The following is a 16,904-nucleotide window of genomic DNA, read 5'->3' as shown; positions in this document are numbered from 1 at the left end:
AGGAGGGGGTTCTCAGGCAGCGGAGCGTCTGTGTGCGCGGAGTCCGTAGCAGCCACTGAGTCAGTCCCCCGGAAAGCCGGCACAGGCAGGTACTCGCAGGTGTCCGGGAAGGAGCCATGGAGGTGTTTAAGGGAGCAGCAGGGACAGTCCATCGGGCGGAGGTGTACCTGAACTGCGGAGGTGCAGGAAGCAGCCTGTGTGGCCAGAGAACTAGGAGGGGTGAGGTCGGGGAGGCGATGGCAAGGACTCGAACGGTGAGGTGGGACCTAGGTTTTAACAGGTCCCTTTGGCTGCTGCCTTGACAACAGTCCGGGGGATGACAGTGAGGGACAGAAACAGGGAGCCCCGCTGCCATGATCTCAGCAAGGAGGGGGGCGGTCTGGAAATGGTGAGAGACCGTGAGGCTCTGAATAGTGGAGGGGACAGCAGCCTGCAGGGCCTGACAGGGTGCACTGGGCTAGGACAGGGCTCGGGCCTGCCTTGTCCAACCCTGGAGCTTGGACTCTAGCTGGTGGGGGGGGCAGAGAGGGACAGAATCAGAGCTCCTGCATGCCCAGGACTGGGTCTCATCTCGTCTGATTTTGGAGGGCATCGTGGAGGGGGGGTGCTTAGGTAGAAGGTGGCAGGAACTGGGAGTGGGGAGGCTTGGCAGTGGGCATCCTGGGGACAGGGAAGGGGTCACCGGACGAGGAGGAAAGGGCCGTCTTCCTAAAGCTGGGGGAGCAGCCAGTCTGAAGGAGTCTGGGATCCAGAGAAAACCCATCCTAAACCACCCGTGCTAGCTGTCTGGACAATGGGAAAAGTTACCAACGGCAAAGAGGACGAGGAGCTGGCTGCTCTTGAGGTGGGCAGCTTCTGGTTAGGCTGTGACCTCCCAGGAGAACAGTGGCCAGGAGGCCTGTGGCACATTCAGGAGGCAGCCCCTTCTTTGTGGCTGGGCCCGTGGTAGGGGACAAAGGGAAATGGATGCTGGGAGGTGAGTGCACGCTTCCCCCAAGGGGGTATTTGAACTGCAGCAGGAAGGCTGACTGGCAGTTCACCAGGCAGGAAACCACTGTTCCAGCCAGCGGAAAACATGCACAACCCCAGTGGTTGAGGGGGCTTGGGGGTGTTTGGAGAAGGGCAGGACCAGAGTGCGCGGGGGTGGGGTAGGGACCAAACCTCTCAGGGCCTTAAACACTAGGCTCTGGGGCGAGGGGGGCCTTGAGGAGCCAGGGAAGGAGAGTGGGTGTTCAGAAGATCTCTCTCGAGTGGACTGGAGGATGGCCTGCTGGCCCGGAGGGGAAGAGGAAGCCCGAGAAAGAAACCAAAAAAGGTAGGGACACGTAGGTGGGGTGAGGGGCAGGTCGCTGGGCCCCCTGGTGGCCCGGTAGAGAAGGGACAGCAGTTGACAATGCCTGCTACGAGGAGGCTGTTTATAGACTGGGTGGTGTATCACAATGCACAGGGCACCCGAGTGTGGCCCCCTTCCCTCCCACTCACGGCCAGTCCGCTCACGCAGGAGACTCCACGGGGACCGGGGGAGACCAGAGTCGGAACAGGTCCGGAGCCTTCGCAAGGGCTCGACTTCCGTGGGGGTGGGGGCAGTCTGCAGACTCCGTTCTCCCATGGGGCTGCCTCGAAACTTCGAGCAGAGCAGCCGGGGATGGTCAGATAACCTCTGTTTCCAGGTTGCCTTCCACCTTCTTCTTCTGCTTCTCCATCACCACCTCCAACTCTGACACTTTCTCTTTGTCCTGGAGGGCCGGGTGGAAATCAGAAGCCTGGCCTCCGAGCCCTGGCTGCCCTCCCAGGCCCAGGACGAGCATCGGCTCACCTCCAGCAGCGCGCGCTGCACCGTGACCTGGCTGTACACGCGTGCCCCCTCCTCCGGGCTCACGGCCCGCAGCTCCTCCTTCTGCAGCGAGAAGAGCTGCGCGCCGGTCAGCACGCCCAACGCGCCCACGGTCCTGAGCGAGCAGTGGGGTGGGAGGAGCGGTCAGGCCCCCAGCCAATCACAGCTTCGGCCCCAGAGCCCCACCAGTCACATCCCTGCTGCCAAGCCGTTCGTCCAATCACAGCAGCATCCCTCCCCCGCCCCCCCCCCCGTCAGTGCTCCACAGAAGGAGGCGGGGCGTGCGCCCAGCTTTCCAACCGAGGCCGGCGTTCCCCGGCCAAACGTGCCAATCGTGCAACCGACAGACCCTCGCTTCAGGCCAATCCCGGTTCCCCACGGTCCAATCAGAACGCGCCCCCTCCTGCGTCCCCATCTCAGGGTCGCCAGCCGGCCACAGGCACTCACCCAGCGCTAAATCCCTTGGCCTGCAGCCAGGCGCGGACCTCGGCCGTGTCCGAGTGCGGGCTGAGCTGTGGCTCCGGGGCGCGGGGACCCGGGGCTGCGCGGCTGGGGCCTGAGCGGCCCTGGGCTAAGCGCGCCTGCAGCTCCTCGTTGACACACAGCATCTGGGAGAATTTCTCTGCAGGCGGAAAACCGGGAGGGAGCGTGGATTCAGGATGAAGGGTCCTGGGGCCAGAGAGAAGATCTCCACCGTCCTCACGATGGGTTGGAAGTCTGTTGACTCTCTTTGAGCCTTGGTTCCCCTGACTGGAAAGCAAGGCTAAGAGCGGCTTCCCCCAGCACTCACCCTTCTCTCTGGGGTCCAAGTTGAGGTTATCACCACTGTCCCAGTGGGGCCGAGACAAGGTAGGAGCTGGGGCCGGCGCTGGTGGGTGAGGGGGCGTGCTGTCCTCCTAGAGAGGGGAGTCAGAAGACTGAGTCCCAGCCCCTCCACCTTCCAGAGGTCAATTTCTGACCCCCCCCCGCCCCCCGCCAGTGCCCTTGGCACCTGATCCTCACACCCCTCCTTCCCTTAAGACCCAGGGGTCTGCCCTGGCTCACCAGGCTGCGGGAAGGGCTTTGGCTGCAGCTTCCTTGGGGCCGCGGGTGGGGTGTTAGGATATTATAGGGCACATATCCTTCCTGCCCTTGCTGGTCCCGAACCTTCCACCACTTGCGCCTGTCATCCAGGACCTGAGGGAGGGAGGAGAGGAGGGGTCACAGCCTGTGTCTGCAGCCAGGGCTGGGCCCGCTGCAGCCCCCGGGCCCTCTGCCCTCTCACCTCCAACACATCCTGCGGCTTGACCGACAGCTCACTGCTGTTGCGGGCCTGGAAGTCGTAGGTACACAGGACCCACTTCCCCTCCGGCTCCAGCTGGGGCTCAGCCTCTGGCTCTGGGTCTTGGTGACTGGGGAGAAGAATGAGGGTCGAGGATAGGGAGGTAGCCGGTCTCACTGCCCTGGGCAGTAGGGTATTGGTGTGAGCTGGGGTTAGAGCCAGGCAGGGATCAAGGCAGGGGCCCTGGTTAATACTGTTAATAGAGACTTGAAATTGGAATAACACCTTGAATGCATTTTGTTCCTCGTGTACCAGGCACCGTGCTTTAGGCAATGATAGGAGTGCTAACATCACCTCCATTTTACAGGTGAGAACATTAAGGCTCAGAGAAAATCACTTGCTCCCTATCACACAGCTAGAAACAGCTGCTGTTTATTGAGCATCTACCGTGCACTAGGCTCACACTTACGAGAACCCACAGTTACAACACAACGGTTAGCTTATGGTTAACTTCTAGAGCACGGACTAGGTGTCAGGCCCTGTTCAAAAACTTACATGTATTGGCTAATCTGGGTTTTGACCCACCCGTTGGTCTAACCATGAATTTGGACTCCCCTCCCCACTCCCATCCTTTCCTCCTCCACCCGCGACCCTATTATTTTCTGTTTTATGGGTGTGGGAATGGAAGAACAGGGAGATAGAGAGGCACGATGGTGTCAAGTTCACAGAGCAAGAAAGAGGCATTGGCCAGACTGAGACCCAGGCAGGCTGGCCCCAGAGTCCGTGTCCTGAGTAATGCTGGTCTACCGTGTGGGCCGCTGGGTGTGAACCTGAGCTCTCCCGCGGCGGCTCTTAACGGCTCGCCTGTAGAACCTCCTAGATTTCTAACTCCTCCAAGAAGGGATGATTTTCCTTTTTTCTGCAAAGAACTGGAAGCTCAGACAAGGGAAGTTAAAAGCAGGGGGTGCCAAGCCCAAGTTTCAGAAGCATGGGGAGTGGGTGAAGTTCTGCAAGACCAGGCAGCTGGGGTTGGGGGGTGGAAGCGAGATGTTGGCTCTGATCCCCCCAGTAAGAGGGACCTCAGCCCGATCAGGCCTACCTGTGCAAAGGAGAGGGGGGGGTCTTCAGGGCCGCGGCGCCCCCTGTGTGGGGCTGGCAGCTCCCAGCACGCTGTCCCTGCTGAGACTCTGCCGGGGCCCTCACCCAGACCCCCTTCTGCTCCAGCTTTGCTGCTTTGTTTTCTTCTTATCCCACGAAGCTTCCCTCACATCTGCCCTCAACTTGCTCAAGGACCCTAGCGTCCTGGCTTCTCCATGCCCCTTCTGTGCCCCCACTGCTTTTTGGAGTCATGAACTCAGACCCCCAGCTCTTTCCTCCCTGAGAGACCCGGGAGTCCAGGTCTGAAACCTTACTTTCTCCAATCTTTTAACCTTTGAAGGCTCTCTATAGGACATTCAGTGGGAACAGAGCCAACTGTTTTAGAGCCTTGGGAAAAGGAGGGTCCAGCCTCCCAGTTGTTACCTCTTTCAGGGGCCCAGAAATACTACCACTTCCTAACTTTCCCAGAAACTTGCCCCATGGCTCCTGAAGGCCCAGGTCTTCTCTGGGTCTCCAAGGCCCCAAGCACCAGACTTGAGCTCTTCTTCAAAACCCAAATGCCCAATCCCCCAGTCTCTTCCAACACCTGGGGCTCTGTCCTCTTAGGGACCCAGACAGGGAGCTTCCCTGGCCCTGGGTAATAGAACTGCCTTCTCCCAGCCTCTCAGACTTTACTCCCTCCCAGCCCCCTCCTCCCTCACACCCTGGAATCCGGGCCTCCTCCCTTGGACCCCTTAGTCTGGGCCCTGCCCCCTCCCCCTCCCTCCCTTCTCCCTCCCTCTCCCAGCCCAGGCCCTCCCTCGTCACCACCTCACCCACCTGTGAAGAGCCGGGGACACAGAAGGAAAGACAGAAAACAGGGGGTGGAGTCAGTGCCAGGAGCCCCCAGGACGCACCCCTCCTCGACCCCACCTGTTCCACCTTGGGGCCCACACTCACCCATTGACAGCGACCTGGGGGGCACTTTGCTGGGGAGAGGAGAGCAGCAGCTCAGGCAGGGCCAGACTTCAGGGTCCCCGCCCCACTGTGTCACCTGGGGGAGTGTGTGGCTCCCCACGGAGCTTTAGCCTCACCTGCTGGCGCCGCCGCTCATGCTGCAGCTGTCTGTCTACTGGGTTCTCCCAGGCGCGGCCGTGCGGGTCGGTGGCGGGGGGCTCCCAGCCGCTGGAGAACTCAGGGCTGTACGGGGATCCCTCCTCTGGGGGCAGCTCCAGCCTGCGGCCAAGGGGCTGAGGCCTCAGGGATCCTGGTCCGCCCCGAGCCCTATTACTAACTTCACTAAGGTTTTCCCCATCCTGCAGACGGGGCGCTGTGCGAGCTCTCCGAACCTCTCGGCTTTTTTGCCAAGGCCCGCCCCCCGCATCTAAGTTCCACCCCCGACATCAACCGTACTTGCAAATACACTGATTTCACTCTCATGCTGCGTCCGGCCTCTGAATCTCCCCTCGTATTCTACACCCATCCCACCTCGTCCCCTAAGTCCGGCTCTGCTCTCACCCCCCGCAGGCTCGCTGCCTCCAAGTGCAGACTGCACCCCTTTCCCAAACCTACAGGCCAGTCCTTTCCTGGGCCCCACCCCTCTCCTCTAGGGCGCGGCTTTTTTGTTGGAGTTGGGAGTTCTGGTTCGGTCGGAAACCTGTCCTCCCCGCGGAAGTCTGCCCTTCCCTCCAGTCGGGTCCCGGCCCTTCAGCCTCCAGCTGAGTCCAGCATCCCAGCCTCCCAGTCACTGCGCCCCTGCCTCCCGGCCCCCCCACCCCTGCCTCACCCCGGGCGGGTCCACGAGTCCCCCAGCGAGGTCCAGAGCGCATTCTCACGTGGGGTGAGGTTGTCCCTCAACAGTGCTACGGCCTCGGACGTCAGGTGCGGCCGCCGCACTTCACTTGCAAATTGGGGGCCGCCCGACGAGTCCACGACCTGCCAGGGGCGCAGGAGTGAGCGGACACGCCATCAACCCTCCCCCAAGTCGAACCCCGATTCCTCCTGCTGCAGGGGGGCCCGGAGGGACGAGGGAGGGGGCGCTCACCAGTTGCAGAGGTCCGAAGAGGAAGTGCAGCCTCTGGGGACGAGGGGTTGGCGATGTTGCCGCGCAGCCGGGCCTGCGGAAGGGGGGCGGTGCCCAGGTTAGCGCACGGGCGGCCAAGCTCGCCATCCCCCTGCCCCACGAAGGCCCGGGCGGGACGCGGTCTCACCAGCAGGCTGAAGGCGTACTTGATTTTCTGAAGCACGTCTGTGTACTCGGCCTCTGAGGGCGGCTTGGCCCGCAGTGTCAGGAGACCCTCTGCAGGTGGGGGAGGCAGGTGGGGTGCCGTGTGTGTGTGGGGGGGGGGGGGGGGAGGGCAGAGGCAGGTGCGGCGCGGGGGGGGGGGGCGTGGCAGGTGCGTGCGGGGGGGGGCAGGTGATGTGCAGTGCGGGGAGGCAGGTGCGGTGCGGTGCGCACCCGACCAGGACACAAGAGAGCACCAGTCAGATCCCCAGTGATGGAGAGTCACACACCTAGCGGGGGGGGGGTGGTGCGGGGGGAGACCCTAGGGAGAGGGAAGATATTTGGGAGTGACTAGAGGCTCAGGATCCCACTCGGAGGGCGCCGCTCACCCCCAGCCATCCGGCGCCGGGTCCTCCGGCCGCGCTCCCGATGCTGCAACACGCGGGCCGCCTCTGCAGACTTCTGCAGCCTCGACACGAAACTCTCCACGTCGTCGAACACGTGGTTCAGGATGTCCTGGGGGACAGAGCAGGGGAGGCAGGGGGCGCAGGGGAGGCAGGGGGCGCAGGGGGCGCAGGGGTGTGGAGTCATTACCCCAAAGCCCTCAGGCCCAGGGCCCTGACATCCTCCCAGGCCATGCCCCGCCCTCTGCCGCCTGGCCTTGGCCTCGTATTCCAGTCACCACCGGCCACACCCCCAGGTGTCTGACACCCCCCTTCCTCCCCCCCCCCCAACAAAGCCCCACTCCCCGGAGCTAGGACTCCCTCCCCACAGCCGGTCCCACCTCCAGGCCTAGCCCCGCCCCACTCACCACGTCCCGCTCGGCCTGCAGACCGGCCAGGTCTGGACCGCGGGGGCCCGGATCCGGGGAGGCCGGGTCAGCACTGCCTGCGGCCTGAGCCTGGCCGGGCCTCTGCGACTCTTCCGCCGCTTCCGGGATGGGCTCCGCCTGGGATCGCCCGCGGCTGACGCCCACCGTGCTGATGACGGCGCGGAGCGACGGGCGGCGCTGCAGAGGAGGGGGTCTCGGCCGCCGGCGAGGGGCGGCGCTGCAGCTCCTCCTGCGTGGCCCTGCGGAGGCACGAGGGGGAAGCAGGCTGGGTGCGCCTGGCGATAGGGCGGGGGACAAATCGGGCTTCAAACGGAGACAGTGTGGCCCAGCTGAGTCAAACCGGGGGCAGGGAGAAATCGGAGACACAGGGAAGGGGAGCGCCTCTCCAGAGGGAAACGGAGGCCTGAGGGAGGAGAAACCGAGGACCGGAAATAGGAAAAGTCGTCTTGGAGAGCGGGTGCACTTATCTGAGGGCTACGGCAGGACGCAAACCAGGCTTTGACGGACTTCAAAACTCGTGCTGTCCCAGGCTAGGGGCATCCGCTCATTTGTCGGAAAGGGGGACTGAGGCGTGGGGGGAGGGGAAGAGACGGGGGGGGGATGGGGGGGAGAGACGGGGGGGAGAGACGGGGGGGAGAGACGGGGGGGGGATGGGGGGAGGAGAGACGGGGGGGGGATGGGGGGAGGAGAGACGGGGGGGGATGGGGGGAGGAGAGGACGGGGGGGGATGGGGGGAGGAGAGACGGGGGGGGATGGGGGGAGGAGAGACGGGGGGGGATGGGGGGAGGAGAGACGGGGGGGGATGGGGGGAGGAGAGACGGGGGGGGATGGGGGGAGGAGAGACGGGGGGGGGGATGGGGGGAGGAGAGACGGGGGGGGATGGGGGGGAGGAGAGACGGGGGGGGATGGGGGGAGGAGAGACGGGGGGGGATGGGGGGAGGAGAGACGGGGGGGATGGGGGGAGGAGAGACGGGGGGGATGGGGGGAGGAGAGACGGGGGGGGATGGGGGGAGGAGAGACGGGGGGGGATGGGGGGAGGAGAGACGGGGGGGGATGGGGGGAGGAGAGACGGGGGGGGATGGGGGGAGGAGAGACGGGGGGGGATGGGGGGAGGAGAGACGGGGGGGGATGGGGGGAGGAGAGACGGGGGGGGGATGGGGGGAGGAGAGACGGGGGGGGATGGGGGGAGGAGAGACGGGGGGGGATGGGGGGGAGGAGAGACGGGGGGGGGGATGGGGGGAGGAGAGACGGGGGGGGATGGGGGGAGGAGAGACGGGGGGGGATGGGGGGAGGAGAGACGGGGGGGGATGGGGGGAGGAGAGACGGGGGGGATGGGGGGAGGAGAGACGGGGGGGATGGGGGGAGGAGAGACGGGGGGGATGGGGGGAGGAGAGACGGGGGGGATGGGGGGAGGAGAGACGGGGGGGGATGGGGGGAGGAGAGACGGGGGGGGATGGGGGGAGGAGAGACGGGGGGGGATGGGGGGAGGAGAGACGGGGGGGGAGGAGGAGAGACGGGGGGCAGAGAGACGGGGGGGATGAGGGGAGACCGAGGCGCCGGGGGGGTGTTGGGGGGCGGAGACCGAGGCGCCGGGGGGGGTTGGAGGGGGAGACCGAGGCGCCGGGGGGGGGGGGTTGGAGGGGGAGACCGAGGCGCCGGGGGGGGGTTGGAGGGGGAGACCGAGGCGCCGGAGCTGGCCTCCCAGAAACACCGCCCCCCATCCTCTCTTCTCCCCTGCTTCCAGCCCAGCACCCTTACTTGAGCGCCGCGGGCCTACGCTCCCCGCGGCCGGACCGGTAGTCATGCAGAGCCCCCTGGACGTCCTCTCGGATCAGCTCCGCCTGCCAATCATGCCGTCAGGCCCCCACCCCACCCCACCCCACCCCACCCCACCTACTGCTTGCCCCAGCCACGGTCCAAAGGATCGAAGGATCGAAGGATCGAAGGATCGATTCCTTGGCTGGGCGCCAGACCCTGCCCCCCAAGTCAGCACTCACGCACACGGTGCCCCATGCACATCCACGGTCCGAACTCACGCCCTCGCCCCACCTCTGCCCGTGCCCTAGGCTTCTTCCCCAGCCCCGGAGACCGGGTCCTGGTGTTTCCTCGGCCCCTAGACCATACCCGCCTCTGGTGCTGGCTGCTCCCAGACCCTGTCCCCCCTGTCCCCCCTGTGCTGTCATGTTCTGTCCGGGCCCCTAGCCTCGGTCTCCATTCCGCCCTCACGTTCTACCTCGACCGGGTGCAACCTGTCCTCAAAACCCGCTCCATTCCAGAACTTCTTTCCAGGCCCCGCCCCCTCCGCGGGCCCTGCCCCCGCCTCTGCCCCAGGCCCCGCCCCCGGAATCCACAGGGTCCCAGCCCCGTCCCAGGTGGCTCCCGCCGAGCGGGCCCGCTCACCCCGAGGCGCAAGCCCTGGAAGAAGTGCACGTCCGGCTGCGCGCGCTCGGGCTCCTGGCACACGAGCAGCAGCAGCGAGCGGCTCCGGCCTGGGGGCAGCACCACGTCGCAGCGCACGACGGCGCCCAGCGGGTACGACTCCAGCTCCTCCTGCGGGGCGGGGCGGGGCGGGGCGGAGGGTAGACTGAGGCCCGAGCCGAGGGGGCTGAATGGCGACCGCCGTGCCAGGGGGCAGCCCTGCGAGGCTAGGGGATTGCGGGTCGGCGCCGGCAGCCCTGCCAGCCCGGGGGGTCGGGGGTCGGGGTCGGGGATGGCAGCCCCGTGTAACGGAGGAGACTACGGACGCCCACGAGAGGGGTGGCGATCTCTTGCGAAAGTTCCCAAAGGAAGGACATGCAGGGGCCAAGATTCACCCTCAGACGGCCCTAGGGTCAAGCTCTCTGTGCCTTCCCCCACTCAGGCCAGCCGCTCCTGCCCCCCCCGTGTCCCCTGGCACCTTGGAGATGGGGTCAAGCAGCGTGACATGGTCCGGAGACACGCGCAGCAGCATCTCTTGGGCCCAGATGCGGCCCTGGCTGTCCATGACGGCCAGCTTCCGCGAGGCGTCCTCCACGGTGTGCACGCCGTCCTCTTCACCCAGGCAGAACGTCACCAGGTGCTGGCACGGGGCGTGGAGAAAGCAGGGAGTCCCAAGAGGATGCCGGCTGGGCTCGCACCAGCCTTCCAGCCGGAGACTAAACGCGCCTCCTCCAGAAAGCCTGCCCTATCAGGGGCTCCACCTATGGGGCGCCTCCTGCTTTCATCGGAGTGACTAGCCTCCCAACACCACTGGAAGCTCCTTGGAGGCACTGGTTCTGTCTAGTCCCTTCCAAGCACCTCTGCTTCTGTTAGAGCACCAGGCACACTTGGACCCGTCCTCACACAGGTTTACCTAACGTTTGTCCCTGTGGCCTGACCGTCCAGCACAAGGGCCGCTCTAAAACATGGCAGATTCAAGTGGAACTGACTTCCTGTGCCCAATACCCACTTCCAAGGGGAGGCAGAAGCAGCCCATCTTGCATATGAGCAAACTCAGTTTCCCAGTTTCTTTCTGCTTTCAACATCTCCATCTTTCCAGGCCTGCCTTTCCTCCCAGCAAGCCTCCCTGGGACAACGCAGACCCCAGACTCACATTGACTGGATACTGGGAAACATCTGCCATAACCACAGTGGAGTAACGCTTCCTCTGCTCTGTGGGGGAGAAGGAGAATAAACCCAGAAGACTCAGCCCTTCCTGCCTCAGACCCAGGAGTCCAGGGCCCCCAGCCCCTCCTCCTCCTCCTCCTCCTCCCTCGGACCCAGGCGTCCAGGCCCCCAGCCCCTCCTCCCTCAGACCCACGAGTCCAGACCCCCAGCCCCCTCCTCCCTCAGACCCACGAGTCCAGACCTCCAGCCCCCTCCCCCCTCAGACCCTGGAGTCCAGGCCCCCAGCTCCTGCTCCTCCCCCTTCCCCTCCTCCCCCCCCCTCCCCCCTCAGACCATGGAGTCCAGGCCCCCAGCCCTTCCTCCTCCTCCTCCTCCCTCAGACCCTGGAGTCCAGGCCCCCAGCCCCTCCTCCCTCATACACTGGAGTCCAGGCCCCCAGCCCCTCTTCCTCCCTCAGACCCTGGAGTCCAGGCCTCCAGCCCTTCCTCCCTCAGACCTAGTTTCAGCCTGGGGTTTTCTTGTTCCCAAACTCACCATAGATTGACTTGGCACTTGGTTTGGGGGCAGCTTCTGGGCTGGTTAAGGAAAAGAGAGAGAGAGGGGCCATGGGAACTGGGAGATCATGGGGGCTTTGAATGCCAAGCAGAGCAGCAAAGACTTCATTGTGAGGGCAGTTGGGAACCATGGAGGGTTCTGAGCAGGGGAGGGCAGGCCCAGAGCTGGACTTTCCCACAGGTAAGGCAGTGTGGTACCAGGTGGTGGAGAGCGTGGTCTCAGCTGTCGTACAGACCTGGCTTGGAATCCCCTGTCAATACTGTCTTGCCATAAGGCCCTGGATAGGAGACTTAATCTCTCGTGCCTCAATTTCCCTTTCTGTGAGATAGGGGTTATTAATCTGATAGCCTCTGTCTGGTAGAGCTATTGGATTCACTGACAGTGGAGGGGGTTCACAGCCTCAGTAAATTAAATTTCAGTCCTACAGTGTGAACGGTAGCACTCAGTATGTGCTCAATAAAGGGGGGGTTTTACACCAGCATTAGTATTTGGGGTAGACAGACTTATCTCCCCCTCCTACTCCCACAGGCCAGGCTCTTCCCAGCCAAATCCTTCTCTGGCTCCTGCCCTTGGCCTCTCCTTCTAGGTCACCTTCTCCAAGAAGAACTCCACAGAAATGACAGAAACTCAGAGCTCAGGTGGGATGAGGGACAAGAAACACTTTCAATCAAACCTCTGCTCCTTGTCCTGCTCCTGCCTGTCAGATCTCTGCACAATTTGATTACCCCTGTGCTGGACAATTCACTACCGTATATCTTCAATACAGCTATTCCCATGGGCCTCCCTTTGTTCTTCTCGATGCTCACTCCAGGAGACTTGAACTTTATTAGAAACAGCCCAGGGGCTCCAGGTGGTTAAGCGTTGGACTCTTGGTTTCGGCTCAGGTCATGATCTCAGGCTCATGAAATCTAGTCCCACACTGGGCTCCGTGCTCAGCGTGGGGTCAGCTGAAGACACTCTTGCCCTCCCCCTCTGCCCTTTCCCCCACACCCCCGTGTTCTCTCTCTCTCTCTGAAATAAATAAGTCTTAAAGAAAAAAAAAAAAAGCCCAGATTTGCCTGCAAAGGGTCAATGTCTAATAATAAGCTAACAACAGCAGAAGCAGAAGAGAGTACCTGCTCTTGGTCAGATTCTCTGCTAAGTCCTATACCTTCATTACCCTGTCAAGCTCTCAGAATTGTCCTTGTTTCCCAGAGGAGGAACTCAGGCTTGGTTCTTTGGCCAGGGTCACACTGCTGCTGAGTGTGAGCGTCTGGAGATGAACCCAGGTGCGTCTGCTCTGGGGCAGTAGCTCAAACCCAGGCCGGGCAGGGAAGGAGGCAGCGTAGGCCTCCTTCTCAGAGTCCAGGCCTGGGCTGCTGTAAATGCCCCCTGGGGGTGTGGGGAAGAGGGTGGCAGAGGGGGCTGGGCAGCCTGGGGAGCAGGGGCCACTTACCCTGTGGTGGTGCTCATGGTGTGGAGAATGGGGAGCTCCTGCCACCTGGAGGTGCCCTAGGGGCCAGCAGAGAGTGAGGGCCTGACCTGGCCTGTGGTACCTAGGACTTTGGCCCCAGCCCCCTCCTCCCTCAGACCGAGGAGTCCAGGCCCTCAGCCCCCTCCTCCCTCAGACCCAGGAGTCCAGACCCCCAGCCCCTCCTCCCTCAGACCCAGGAGTCCAGACCCCCAGCCCCTTCCTCCCTCAGACCTTGGAGTCCAGGCCCCCAGCCCCCTCCTCCCTCAGACCCAGGAGTCCAGATCCCCAGCCCCTTCCTCCCTCAGACCCAGGAGTCCAGACCCCCAGCCCCTCCTCCCTCAGACCCAGGAGTCCAGGGTCTCCAGCCGCTCCTCCCTCAGACCCGAGGGTCCCTGCCCCCGGACCCCTCCTTCCCCAGACCCAGAAGTCCAAAACCCCCATGCCCCTCCTCCTTCAGGCCGAGGAGTCTGGGGCCTCCAGCCCCTCCTCCCTCAGACCCGGGAGTCCAGACCCCCAGCCCCTCCTTTCTGAGACCCAGGGGTCCGGGTCCCCAGCCCCTCCTCCTCCTCCCTCAGACCCAGGAGTCCAGACCCCCAGCCCCTCCCCCTCCTCCCTCAGACCCAGGAGTCCAGGCCCCGAGCCCCTCCTTCACACCTTGTACTCTGCCCCCCAAATTTTTCAGGGATCCATGCATTTGGCTCCCTAATCTATGTGTATCTTATTTTGCTTCCTCTTTCCAGTGATCCTGTCTCCCAGCCTTATCTCCTCAGGGGCCCAGGAGTTCCAGCTCAGAGCTTCGGACCCTAAGAACCAAAGGGTCTTGACTCCAAGTCCCCTCAGAGAACCATTCATCTAATTCCTCAGCCACTTAGGGCCTCAGGCTTTCAGGCCAATCTCCCAGCCCTTACCTCCTCAGGACTCAAGGGTTCAGGTCTGCCAGCCTTCCTGGTGTCTGAACCGAGAGTCCTAGCCCCCTGCTCCTGCTCCCCAGGAGTCCCGACCTCCACCCCCGCTGGCTAGGCCCCCTCCTCACCTGCCCGTCAGGCTCGGTCTGCTGCGAGAGGCCCCGCTCTCTGCTGTCCCTGGGTTCCAAATGCCGGCCCCTCCTTCCTGCTCCCTGCCAGGCCACCCCGCCTCCGCATACCTGAGCACTCACCTGGCACAGCCCAGCAGCAGTGGCCCCTGGGAGGGGCTGGCAGGGACACCAGGGTTGGGGTGGGGGAGCCAGGAACTGTGACGGTCTCTAACAGCACTAGCGCAAGGACAGCAAGTCATTCGATGTCATACTTGGTCACAAAACCAAAAGCTCAGCCTCAAATACCCTCTTCCAATTGCCCTTATACCTCCGGGAGGTCAGAGGTTTGACTCGCACCTGTTTGCAGTTCAAGAGGGGGTCGTCAACGTGGGAGGGGTGGCATTTGAACCCGGGGCTGCCTTTCTGTGTCCGGGGCCAGTCTCTCTCCCTGCCTGGTGCACACCTCCTGTGTATGGTTCCTGCCTCCCCCTGCCTCTTCCTCTGGAACCCCCCCCCCAGTAACCCCCTCCAATCATGGTAACAGACGCAGAGCCCCACACAGCTCCAAGTACTTCTCAAACGTTAACGAGCTCCTCCGGCTTGAAATCTCCTTTCCAGAACTTCTTGTGTCCCATGGCCCTTGCCGACCACGTTATCTGCACCATTTCTTCCCAAAACCCAGTGAGGTGAGGTTGGGAGGCTCCATTTCACAGATGAAAGAAACTGAGCCCCATCTGGGTGAAGAGGCTTGCCGGAGGTTACACCTGCAGGGAGTGGATGAGAACAGCGGACGCCAGAGCTCGACCTCGGAGAGCAGGAGGGGCGGGCATGCCCCCTTTTAGCCTTTCGCTTCATCAATGATCCCCACCTGGTTCCTGACATCATCCGCTCACACCTGACCTTGCAGAGCCTCCGAGCTGGCCCCAGCTCCTCTCCACCTCCATCACCCCCTTCCAGCACACCTCTTCCTTGTTGCTCCGTCCTGCCTCAGGGCCTTTGCACTTGCTGTGCCCTCTGCCTGGAATGCTTATTCCCTCAGATATCCTCATGGAGGGTTCCCTCACCCCCTTCAGGTCTTTGCTGGAATGTCACCTTCTCAGAGAGACCTGGCTGACCACTCTATTTAACATTGCAGCTCCTCTCACCCTCCTGTTCCTCGTGGTCTCTCCCGGCTCCCTAATTAATTTTTCTCCAGAGCGTCTACCATCTTCTAACATACTGTATTACCTGATCGCTTTGATTATTTTATGTGTCCCCCATTAGAGTGTAAGCCTCATGAGGACAAAGACTTCTGTGCATTCAGCCCTGCACTCTATCTGCCGCTCTTTGGAGTAGCGTCTAGCACATGGCAAGTGCTGGAGGGATACTTGCTTTTGGTGCGTTTGTATGTATTATGCTCCATTGTTTTGTTCGCCACACGTTGACACCACAGTCTATGCTGAGTGAGGCTGGAAACCAGAGAATGCACCCCTTTGTCCTGGGCTGACGGGGATGAAAGAATAGAGGGGAAGAGAGACAATCATATGGTGTGGTGTGATGGCAGAGCGCCCAGCTGGGTGTGGGTTCGGGTTGTGACTTAACACCTAATGTGGGTGTGGTTCTGAGTACGCTGTGTGTGTGTGTGTGTGTGCATACACGTATATATGTCTCATCCTCACAACATCCTATGAAATGGGTTCCACTACCCCCCTTTCACACACGAGGAAGGGGAGACACACACGTTAAGGAATTTGTCTACAATCACACGGCTCATAGATGGTGGGGATGGTTGAGCCCAGGCCATACAACTCAGATCCTGCGTCCTTTGGTGCTATCCTACGCGGCCACCTCGTGACTCTGCCCCTTTCTAGCTGTGTGGCCCTAGGCAAATCACTTAACCTCTCTGTGCCCCAGTACCCCAACTGTAAAATGGGATCGAAATATTGGGAGGATTAAATGAGGTTACGGAGAGCTCTCAGCAGCGTCCCTGGCAAAGGGAGATGATAGGTTGAGTGTTCGCAACGGCAGAGATGGTGGCCTTTCTTTTCCTGTCTGCTCTGATGGGGACGCAAAGAGCACTGCGGAAGCCCAGAGGAGGCCGTAAGGAGGTCAGGGCGGGCTTCCTGGAGGAGGAGGGGCAGCCTGAGCGGAACCTGATGGGCGAGTTTGGCAGCCCGAGGTGGCCTGGAGGATGAGGGAGGAGTGTTGCAGGCCACGGAAGTGCCTGAGCGGTGGAGGGGAGGGCCGGCTGGCCGGCGCATGTGCTCTCCGGGGAGCTGCAGGGAGAGGCAGGAGGGTCTTGTGTTCCTCTCTAACTGCTGTCACTCTGGGCTCCTGTCACATCCAAGACACAAGTACTGTCTGAGCTTGGCCCTGCCTGGGTTGGGGTCTGCAGAGAGGAGCAGACCCCTCACCCTCTGAGAGGCAGGTGGCCTGGGACTAGTGCCCACTGGCGCAGAAGACAGAGGCTCAGAGTGGGGAGGCCACTAGCCCAAGGTCACAGTGGCCCTGGACCGGTGACACAAATGCATATCTGATTGGGGACAGGTCCTTTCTTCATGTTCAAATGGAGAAAATTGTCCTCATATAGGCATTCCATGGGAGTCAGGGGCCAGGACTCCCCGATCTGAGGGAGGAGGAATTGGGGGTCTGGACTCCTGGGTCTGAGGGAGGAGGGGGCTGGGGGCCTGGACTCCTGGGTCTGAGGGAGGAGGGGCTGGGGGCCTGGACTCCAGGGTCTGAGGGAGGAGGAGATGGGGGTCTGGACTCCTGGGTCTGAGGGAGGAGGGGGCTGGGGGCCTGGACTCCTGGGTCTGAGGGAGGAGGGGCTGGGGGCCTGGACTCCAGGGTCTGAGGGAGGAGGAGCTGGGGGTCTGGACTCCTGGGTCTGAGGGAGGAGGGGGCTGGGGGCCTGGACTCCTGGGTCTGAGGGAGGAGGAGATGGGGGTCTGGACTCCTGGGTCTGAGGGAGGAGGGGGCTGGGGGTCTGGACTCCTGGGTCTGAGGGAGGAGGGGCTGGGGGCCTGGACTCCAGGGTCTGAGGGAGGAGGAGATGGGGGTCTGGACTCCTGGGTCTGAGGGAGGAGGGG

General features: G+C 62.7%; 1 protein-coding gene across 1 annotated transcript; it reads right to left on the bottom strand.

The window, feature by feature from the left end:
- Positions 1-1,400: 1,400 nt before the first annotated feature.
- On the bottom strand, positions 1,401-10,829 carry EPS8L1 (EPS8 signaling adaptor L1). The gene is given in 19 exon segments (XM_064580615.1): positions 1,401-1,736; positions 1,817-1,949; positions 2,282-2,456; positions 2,625-2,730; positions 2,879-3,010; positions 3,099-3,225; positions 5,133-5,161; positions 5,267-5,408; positions 5,959-6,107; positions 6,217-6,247; positions 6,249-6,289; positions 6,383-6,471; positions 6,786-6,912; positions 7,208-7,417; positions 7,419-7,467; positions 8,987-9,069; positions 9,629-9,778; positions 10,125-10,286; positions 10,800-10,829. Coding segments are annotated over 19 exon segments (2,052 nt in total). The 3' UTR covers positions 1,401-1,649.
- Between the last annotated feature and the right edge of the window lie 6,075 nt (positions 10,830-16,904).

This window comes from Mirounga angustirostris, unplaced genomic scaffold (assembly GCF_029215605.1).
Source record: "Mirounga angustirostris isolate CCGP_5_RB_7025 unplaced genomic scaffold, mMirAng1.0.hap1 SCAF_16, whole genome shotgun sequence".
Lineage (NCBI taxonomy): Eukaryota > Metazoa > Chordata > Mammalia > Carnivora > Phocidae > Mirounga > Mirounga angustirostris.
The sequence above is the reverse complement of the archived record's forward strand: the minus strand, read 5'-3'. Positions and strand labels throughout refer to the sequence as shown.